Source organism: Camelina sativa, unplaced genomic scaffold (genome assembly GCF_000633955.1).
Source record: "Camelina sativa cultivar DH55 unplaced genomic scaffold, Cs unpScaffold00911, whole genome shotgun sequence".
Lineage (NCBI taxonomy): Eukaryota > Viridiplantae > Streptophyta > Magnoliopsida > Brassicales > Brassicaceae > Camelina > Camelina sativa.
In genome coordinates, this window is record NW_010922036.1 from 1 (window position 1) to 9,994 (window position 9,994).

The 9,994-nt window shown below is 41.8% G+C and overlaps 2 protein-coding genes across 3 annotated transcripts; one reads left to right on the forward strand and one right to left on the reverse strand.

Moving 5' to 3' along the window:
- The first annotated feature begins 2,000 nt into the window (after nt 1-2,000).
- LOC104773993 lies at nt 2,001-4,532 on the forward strand. The gene has a single exon (XM_010498666.1). It carries the CDS (start codon nt 2,001-2,003, stop codon nt 4,530-4,532), a length of 2,532 nt encoding a protein of 843 aa, XP_010496968.1.
- A 458-nt stretch (nt 4,533-4,990) lies between these two features.
- Nucleotides 4,991-7,872, reverse strand: LOC104773992. Of its 2 annotated transcripts, XM_010498665.2 has the most exons (5): nt 7,771-7,872; nt 7,616-7,670; nt 6,771-7,511; nt 6,294-6,658; nt 4,991-6,117 (listed from the first exon to the last, which is right to left on the reverse strand). In XM_010498665.2, the coding sequence occupies exons 3-5, from the start codon at nt 7,441-7,443 to the stop codon at nt 5,752-5,754; spliced, it is 1,404 nt and encodes a 467-aa protein (XP_010496967.1). In that variant the 5' UTR covers nt 7,444-7,511; nt 7,616-7,670; nt 7,771-7,872; the 3' UTR covers nt 4,991-5,751. The 2 variants fall into 2 exon arrangements, with proteins under 2 accessions (XP_010496967.1, XP_010496966.1); XM_010498664.2 differs by lacking the exon at nt 7,616-7,670 and having other exon boundaries at nt 6,771-7,615.
- Between the last annotated feature and the right edge of the window lie 2,122 nt (nt 7,873-9,994).

Consider the following 9,994-nt stretch of genomic DNA (forward strand, 5'->3'; position numbering starts at 1 on the left):
CGATCAACTCGTTTGCATCATTGACAGATCTCTTCGTTGAGCAATTCACAAGCAGCAGGAATCTGGAGAAGACAGCGGATGACCTTTACGAGGTACGACAAAAGAGAGACGAGTCGTTGCATGCCTATGTGGGACGCTTCAACAAGGAAAAAGTATCGATACCCAGTTGCAACACGTCAACCGCCATCTCCGCATTTAAAAGAGGCTTGCTTCCAGACGGTGACTTGTACAAGGAGCTTACGAAGTATCAGTGCAGAACGATGGAAGACGTGCTTTCACGCGCATGGGCGCAGATAAAGTGGGAGGAAGACTCGGCTTATCGCCAGCGACGTTCACCACGATCTGATTCACGTGTGGTGAGAAACGAGAGGTCGAGTAGAGACGAAAAACCTTACCAAAGACCTAAGGACGAGAACACAAAGAGTGGAAGAAAGAACACGCATCGACCATTGAGTGGAGCAGACGACGTCAAACCTAGATCATCAACATGGCCAGATATCAGTAACCTTTCAATCTCGCACGCACATTTAGTCGGTGTACTGAAGGAGATGGGTGAAAACGTGAGATGGCCTCCAAAGATGAAGGCACCTGACAACAAGCGTAACACCTCAAGGTGGTGTGAGTTCCACAATGATCACGGCCACATGACAGAAGATTGCATCTCATTGAGGATGGAAGTGAATGAGCTGTTGAAAAAAGGATATTTGAGAGAATACTTATCTGACAAAACCCGCAACCGCCTGGAAGGCGAAAACAATAAGCAAAAAGCAATTACCGATGGTCCGGCTTCACCCCCAAAACATGATCGAGTCATTAACGTTATCTCTGGAGGATCAGAGATAAGTGGAATAACTCACTCAGATGCAAAAAGAAATACCAGAGCTGTCAGGAACTCTCAAAATAAAGGACACGCTACACAAGGCGACACACCGTCATACAGCATAACTTTTACGACTGATAAAAGCAGCGTACCAACTCTGCATCACGATGCGTTAGTCGTACAAATGACAGTGGCTAACTCTTTGATGAAGAGAATATTAATCGACAATGGAAGCTCAACAAACATCCTTTATATGCAAGCATACAAAGAGTTGGGTCTTGATGAAGGAGGATTGACACGAAAATCTATCCCTTTAGTAGGGTTCAGCGGTGAGGTCAAACAGAGTATTGGTGAAGTGACACTTCCGGTATATGCTGAGGGAGTTAACAAACACACAAAATTTTTGGTAGTGGATTGTGCTTCGGCGTACAATGCTATCATGGGACGCCCTTGGATTCACGACATGGGTGCTATTCCATCAACCCTACACCAAACTATCAAGTTTCCCACCCCATGGGGAGTGAAAGAGATATTAGGTGAACAAGAAAGCTCACGTTCATGCTACCAAACTACCTTGAAGGGAAAGGGTCAACAATTATAGCAATTACAGAAGCCACCGCTGGTACCTCATGGCGAAGAACCAGAGGTGGAACAACTAGATGAGGTGCCGTTACTTGAAGGTGATCCCGACAAACGGGTAAATGTGGGTTCGAAACTCCCAACCGATATACGGAAGAGGCTTGTCGATTTCCTTAGATCAAACGCTGACTGTTTTGCTTGGACTCACGCGGACTTGCCCGGAATTGATCCAGATGTCATAATGCATCGACTTGAAGTAGATCCAGATCATCAACCAGTCATGCAAAAACGAAGGAAGTTTGCACCTGAACGCGACTCGATAATTAACAAAGAGGTCCAAAATCTCTTGGATGCTGGGTTCATACGTGAAGTGAAGTATCCGGATTGACTAGCCAATGTGGTGGTCGTTCGAAAGAAAAACGGGAAGTGGCGGGTCTGTATAGATTTCACCGATCTAAACAAGGCATGTCCTAAAGACCCATTCCCGTTACCTCACATCGACAAGCTCGTAGACGCTACCGCTGGACACCAACTGATGAGCTTCATGGATGCCTTTAGCGGCTACAATCAGATTCTAATGCATCCAGACGACCAAGAGAAGATGGCATTCATGACTACACGAGGCATATACTGCTACAAAGTGATGCCGTTCGGTTTAAAGAACGCTGGCTCCACTTACCAAAGACTAGTGAACATGATGTTTGCTAGCCAAATCGGTCAAACTATGGAGGTTTATATCGACGATATGCTGGTAAAGTCGTTGGTGGCAGAGGACCACATAGTACATCTACATCAAGCCTTCACTACACTGCGCAAATACAACATGAAGCTAAACCCTTCAAAGTGTTCGTTTGGTGTTAGTTCAGGCAAGTTCCTTGGGTACATTGTCACGTTCCGAGGAATAGAAGCTAATCCAGACCAAATCAGAGCAATCCAGGGCATTACTCCTCCAAGAAACGTGAAAGACGTGCAGAAGCTCACTGGAAGGATGGCTGCTCTCAGCAGATTTATCTCGAGACTTTCTGATAGATCTCACCCGTTCTTTGCTGCCTTAAGAAAGCCGAAGCCAAAAGACTTTATATGGGACGACAAGTGTGAGGAAGCACTAAAGCATTTGAAGGAGTACCTCACGACACCTCCAGTTTTGTCAAAGGCCAAAGATGGAGAAGTGTTGTTACTGTATCTTGCTGTATCAGAACATGCCGTCAGTGGAGTCCTCGTACGCGAGGAAGGGAGCAAACAATATCCGGTGTACTATGTGAGCAAGTCTCTCTTAGAAGCCGAAACAAGATACAGCCACCTGGAAAAACTAGCGCTTGCATTGATAACAGCGGCAAGGAAGCTGCGTCCTTACTTCCAAGCCCATCCTATCGTGCTAGTAACTTCGTCTCCTATAAAAGCGGTGCTCCACAAACCAGAGGTGTCAGGGAGATTGGCTAAGTGGGCAGTCGAACTTGGAGAGTATGACGTCATTTATAGACCGACCACAGCCATAAAATCGCAAGCATTAGCTGATTTTGTTGCTGAATTCGCACCAAGCATGGTCCGAGAAGTGATAGAAGAGGTAAAAACGCTTCTGGATGGGACAAGAAACGGGGAATGGAAGCTCTATGTCGATGGTTCTAGCAACATTAGAGGAACTGGTCTCGGCCTAGTTCTCATGTCTCCAACAGGCGATACAGCTTCGAGAGCAGTCAGATGCAACTTCCGGGCTACTAACAATGAAGCAGAATATGAGGCACTGATAGCAGGACTAACGTTGGCTCGAGAACTCGGAGCTCAAAACTTAGAAGTGTTTAGCGACTCGCAGTTAGTCGTCAATCAAACCCAAGGGGATTACCAAGCCAAGGATTCTAGTATGGCTAGATACTTGAGTGTAGTGAAGGAGCTTATCAAAGCGTTTGGTAGCTGCAAGATTAGTCAAATTCCGAGAGAAGAGAACAATCATGCAGATGCACTCGCTAACCTTGGATCCGCACTCAAAACTGACACTTCAGTTAATGTACCCCTACTGATTCTACAGTGGCCAACGACTAAAAAAGACATAGAAAAGCAAGAGTCTTGCGTCGTGACGACAAGCGAAACATCGAGTTGGATGACGTCAATACTCAACTATCTTCGAGACGGCGTGTTGCCACTGGATCGCGCTGAATGTAGAAAGATCAAGCAGCAAGCTGCACGATATATTCTCAATGGAGGACAATTATATCGTAGATCATTCTCTGGACCTTATTTGAAGTGTATTACGGCGAGTGAAGCTCAATTAGTCTTGGCCGAGCTACATTTAGGAGAATGTGGAAATCACTCTGGCGCGCGAAATCTAGTGCTAAGAGCCAAGAGGGCCGGATACTACTGGACGACGATGAACGAGGATGCTGTACGATTCGTTCGTCACTGTGACAAATGTCAAAGGTTTGCAAATGTCTCAAGACTGCCACCAGAAAATTTAAAGACAATCAGTTCTCCATGGCCATTCATGAAGTGGGGCATGGATATAGTCGGAAAATTACCAACAGCGCCAGCTCAGAAAGTTTTCCTATTGGCTGTGACTGACTACTTTACAAAGTGGGTGGAAGCAGAGGCGTTCAGCCAAGTCAGAGCGCAAGAAGTCAATAGCTTTATATGGAAGAATGTTATATGCAAATTCGGGGTACCTCATGAGATTGTCACTGACAACAGACCCCAATTTGCATGTAACAAGTTTAAAGATTTCTGCGACGATTGGGGCATAAAATTAAGCTTCGCAACACCAAGGCACCCGCAGTCTAATGGTCAAGCAGAATCGTCAAACAAAACAATTGTCAAACTACTGAAGAAACGCCTAGAGAAGTCTAAAGGAAATTGGGTAGAAGAGCTTCCAGGCGTGTTGTGGGCTTATCGTACCACTACTAAATCATCGACCGGTGAAACACCGTTTTCACTCGTGTATGGAATGGAAGCGGTAATACCCTGTGAAGTAGGCGTAAAAACGGCACGAACCGAACACCCTAACTTGCAGGAGAACGAGAAGCTGATGTGTCTCGAACTTGATCTACTAGACGAGAAACGAGAGACAGCGAAAATAACCAATTGGTGCTATCAACAGGAAGTGGCTAGGAGCTACAACAAAAATGTGCGCACACGAACGTTTTAGGTAGGAGACTGGGTCTTGCGACGTACTTTTCAAAATACAATGGAACAAGGAGCTGGGAAACTCGGTCCCATTTGGGAAGGTCCTTACAAGGTCATCGAAGTTCGTGGGTCAGGAGCCTATAAGCTGCAAAACCATGAAGGAAAAAATCTTCCTAACAGCTGGAATGCCCTGCATCTGAAAAAATACTACTTTTAATGCTTTTGTTTTTTGGTTTTTCACCATTTATTTTTGGTGTTCTTTGATTTTCCCGAGGATTTTCACTACATGTCTCAAGTTATAGACAATGGTTTTAATAAAACTTGATTTTTCGTCTACGTGACATATTTGAGAGCATAGGACACGTCCATGTGATTGTTTAACGTATTGAAGCCGTTGATCCATGAACACATGAACAATAGGCTCTCTACAAAAGATCAAGCAGCAAGTTGCACGGCATATTTATTTTTGGTGTAGTCATCTAAACGCGAAACACTCGCTGCAATTACATATTAACGAGACATCGTTGTAGGAATTTAACAAATTCAGCGTCCACCTAATGGTTGGGTACGAGGTGATATACTTGACAGCAAAATACTTGCTTACAAGGAGAAATAACTTGATACTACATTAGGGAATACCATCACGATGCGAAGCATTTTTACAATGTAAAACATGCACAACGTTGTCGCACTCAAAATCTTCACAACGTAGAAAACACCTTCACAACGTAGAAAACACCTTCACGTTGTAGAAAACACCTTCACGTTGTTGAAAACATTTTCACAACGTAGAAAACATCTTCATGTTGTAGAATACATCTTCACAACGTAGAAAACACCTTCACGTTGTAGAAAACATCTTCACAACGTAGAAAACATCTTCACGTTGTAGAATGCATCTTCACAACGTAGAAAACACCTTCACATTGTAGAAAACACGTTCACGTTGTAAAAAACATCTTCACAACGTAGAAAACATCTTCATGTTGTAGAATACATCTTCACAACGTAGAAAACACCTTCACGTTGTAGAAAACATCTTCACAACGTAGAAAACATCTTCACGTTGTAGAATGCATCTTCACAACGTAGAAAACACCTTCACATTGTAGAAAACACGTTCACGTTGTAAAAAACATCTTCACAACGTAGAAAACATCTTCACGTTGTAGAATACATCTTCACAACGTAGAAAACACCTTCACGTTGTAGAAAACATCTTCACAACGTAGAAAACATCTTCAGGTTTGCTCTCCCAACAAGCATTCCCGCAAGGCTTCCCATCCAGCTATGATAGCTGCTCCATTCAAGAAAAACTCAAGCTCATTCTTCAAAACGTCAACTCGTTTCCTGAGGACCGTGATCTCTTGCTGAAGCAGTTCCTTTTCCTTCAGTAAATCCAAACCTGAAGCCTGAAGATCGAGTATGGTCTGATCAAGTTCTTGCACTTTCGCTTCAAGACTAGAAATTTCATTGCTTTTCGCAGCAATGGTCTTGTGAGCAAAATCGGTTCTTGACTTCTCATTGTCCAGCTCACGCCTCAGATTCTCATTGATTTGGTGTTCAGAAGATAACTTCTTATCGACGAGATGGAAAGAAGACATTGCCTGGGTCCACAAAAAGAGAAGAAACAAAACACGTAGTGAGTAGCATTACAAGTCAAAAGCTAAAGCAAAATTGCAAGTTCTGTTATAAACACTTGTTGAAAAGAAGCATGTGTAAAAGAAGGGAAACGTTTGGAGAACTTTGCTGCAATGGCAAAACATGTCAGTAATGAGTATACCTTGAGGAGATCAGTATAGACGCTATCAATGGTGGAGTTGGTCCCAATGTCGACAAGAGATTCAAAGTTATGAGTGAGAATCTTGCATCTCAATTCCTCGGTAGCCATAGAAGTAGTGGAGCTGGAGACTAACTCAGAGGAAGGAGATAGGACCGCAACAGTCTGAACAGTCCTAAGCCGCCTCGCCTCTGACGAATTTGCGGTGTCGTCATGAGTCTTACGCTTGTGCGTGGAAAGATCACCCAGAAACTGCACTTCATCTCCGGATGAGGAGGGATTAGCCTCTGCTAATTTCCCAGAAGCAGCCATGAACTTTGCAAAAGCATTTGATGTGGAGCTCCGCTGACCATAGGACATGTTGAAACCTGCAGACAAGAAGCGACATGATACGTTAAGAAACGGGTGTGTCTACAAGCTCACATGGCAAGGGAGACATAAACTGGAAAAAGAAAATGAAGTCAAGTGATGCTTTCTAACCCCAGATAGAACTGTTCTCTAAAGCAAACTTGCTGGTAAGAAACTCCACAGAACGATAAAGCAACGGATGTTTTACCACTTCAAGAGCTCCATCCCTAAATGCTAGATTTGCTTTGGAACTGACACCTGCAACAAACCAAGAAGTAGGGAAACCCGGATTATCACCCACTTTCATAAAGACATATCTTTCTCGCCATCCTTCTTCAAGCGTTCTCCTGGAATGTCCCTCAAAGTCAACAGCTAAAGGTGGATGATTCCTCGTATGTAGAGAGTATCTTCCAGGGTCGGTGTCAATTTTCAAAAGGAAATACGCGCACAAGACCTCTTCTACTCCTATGGTAATGGACTCCAACTCCCCAAAAGTTTGAATGGCGGTCAGCAATCTCCAGGCTGATGGGTAGAGCTGGCCAGGAGAAATTGCAAAGCGCTTAGCCACTTTTGCAATAAGGGATGGAATCACCTCCCGCAAGCCTGCCGCAAAATACAGCTCGTAAACAACGACCTCACCATGCTTTGCATCCGCTGCTCGTTCTGAGGGAAGAGGAAGCCTCAAGTTCACAGACGATGGTAAGTTGTAAGTCGTCTTCAGCTTAAGAACGTCATCCTCTTTGAAGACTGAAGGTGGGTTGTTCTGCAATAGCTTCACCTCTAATGACACATTTCTAAGAGACATGCTAGAATCCACACTCGAACTCGACCTACGACGCACTTTCACTCTGTCACCAACGGAGGATAAGCCAGCTACAATGTCACGGTAGTCACCCATTCACGGTGAACAGTCACCTTAGAAACTGGCTACGGCCGGGTACCCATAGGGAAGTTATAGAGAGGGATTGAGAGTTTACCTGAAGATTGTCAAGGGGAAAGAGACTCTATGAGGAAAACTGAAACCGATTGCCACTGGGGAAGGTGAAATGATAAATCAGAAAAAATAATCAATGGTCTACACAAATGGAAGGAATAGAAAATTCTTGTTAAGGAGCAGGAAAAATCGACTTACCCAAGATTATTCAAGAAAATAGTCAATGGGATCTGAGAAAAGTTTTTTCGAGCAACAAAAAAAACACAGCCGCAAATGGCTTAGGGTTCGCAAACAGTCGCAAGTGAGAAAGACGACAGCAAAAAGAAATGGGTCTATAGTGCTGCTTATGGGCCAGTGTTATCTCGTAATGGGCCAAAAGATAAAGCGAGAGTACAAGTCCATTTGCGTTAAGAAGTCTACGCCAGACTCAAGGTAATGTGTCATATGCTTTGGTAAATTATAATTTATACCTATGGATTTATTAAAATAATATCATATGTCTACATTATTCTCTAAATTCTTATTAAGAAAAAGAGAGTGGGGGGCAAACTGTTGGGCATAATTTTAATCATAAAAATTATAATAGATAAATTCTATTATAATTGTGATATATTCTATAAATAATGGAGAATTATGTATTCTCTAGAAGACTATATTGATATGGGCCGTAACGGCAAGCATTGAGTCAATACGGGCCGTAACTGGACCTTGACACCGACTGCGTTCCTTTGACGAAATGACATCATCAAGAGAATATTCGAAGTTGATCTCATCAAGAGAATATTCGAAGTTGATGTCATCAGGGAATATTGGAAAACGACCTTATCTCATAAAGAGGCGGTTACACGAATCCAAGTCCTATAAGGATTAGGGTTGACAAGGTTTCTCTATAAAAAGGGGAGCTACGTCTTCATGATACGACACAAAATCGAGAGCAAAAGCAAGATACTTCACGAAACCACAAGGCTCACGACTCAGTTCATAGATTGACTCATTGCACTTGATTTCTTGTACTTCGCGATCGATATTTGATTAATAAAAGCAACTATTCAACATCTGTTTTTTGTTTCCGTAGTCTTTGAACGAATCGATTAATTTTGCTCAAACAATTATAATTTGTTTTCAATCTTGAAAATCATTATAAATGATTTTATATCTTGAAAATTATTATAAATGATTTTTTTATCTTGAAAATAATTATAAATGATTTTTATTTAACTATTTACTTTAGCTTGAAAAATAAAAAGTAATTAATTATAAGATTGAATATATTAGAGATATATAAAAAATNTAATCATGAAAACCCATAAATAATTTACTATAATAATTTTTTTTTAATTTAGATTTTTTTTTAAGTGGTGGTCAACACCGAAGTCAACGTCGGTCTTCATTGAAGTCAATTGACGGGTGTACTGAATTATATGTCTATGATATTGACTGCCTAACGTTATAATTGATGTATATGACAATGTAATACATATACATTATGTATTTGTATAGTTGAGTATAGAATAGTATACTTGTATACTATCAATATTCTGTGTTGGTAGCCATCTCTTTTCCAAAAAAAAAAACTAATTAAAGTCCGCGCAAACCCTAGAAAATACTGATATCCCCCAAATCCTAAGAATCGATTTCGTCTGCGGGGACTCTGAATCAAAGGTTCGTTAATTTGTTTTTCCCCAATCCAAACGTCTCTGAGATCTCCAATTGTACCTATTTGGAGTTCGTCTTAAGTCTGTCTCATTTGGGTTACTTGTAGCTTGTTCGTTTGATAGACTAGTGTTCCGAGTTCTGATTTGATTTGTCTCTTTGATCTTCTGAGAAAATTGATTGATTTATGAATAGATTCAAATGCATATAGTTTTTTTTTTCTTTTTTTTTTTTTTTTTTTTTTGTGATTGGTTGAAAAATAGTGGATGTTATATTTTTGTTCTACTGTGGTTGGTTGAAAAACTCAGGTTACTTATAGATTTGGAGAGTTCTGATTGTTTAATTTTATAATTTTGATGGGAAGGTACAGAGTTGTTTCCCTATTTTTTTGTTGTTGGAACAATGTCACCGGATCATAGAGATAGCCATAGAAAGAGGTCACGTCCTCAGTCTGATTACGATGACAATGGTGGAAACAAAAGGAGATATCGTGGTGATGATAGAGATTCACTTGTCATTGATCGTGACGATACTGTATTCAGATACCTCTGCCCTGTTAAAAAGATTGGGAGTGTTATTGGTAGAGGAGGTGACATTGTCAAGCAGTTGAGAACGGAGACTAGATCGAAAATTAGAATAGGGGAAGCAATTCCGGGGTGTGATGAACGTGTGATTACGATCTATAGCCCTAGTGATGAGACCAATGCATTTGGAGATGGAGAGAAAGTTCTTTCTCCTGCGCAGGATGCTTTGTTTAGGATCCATGATA

Excerpts from the sequence above, each read along its gene's own strand:
- LOC104773992 (XM_010498664.2), bottom strand. The coding sequence starts at position 7,536 with ATGGGTGACTACCGTGACATTGTAGCTGGCTTATCCTCCGTTGGTGAC. Across the intron at positions 6,659-6,770 it reads AGAGAACAGTTCTATCTGGG|GTTTCAACATGTCCTATGGT; the intron begins GTTAGAAAGCAT and ends TCTTGTCTGCAG. Across the intron at positions 6,118-6,293 it reads TCTATACTGATCTCCTCAAG|GCAATGTCTTCTTTCCATCT; the intron begins GTATACTCATTA and ends TTGTGGACCCAG.
- LOC104773993 (XM_010498666.1), top strand. The coding sequence starts at position 2,001 with ATGGCATTCATGACTACACGAGGCATATACTGCTACAAAGTGATGCCG.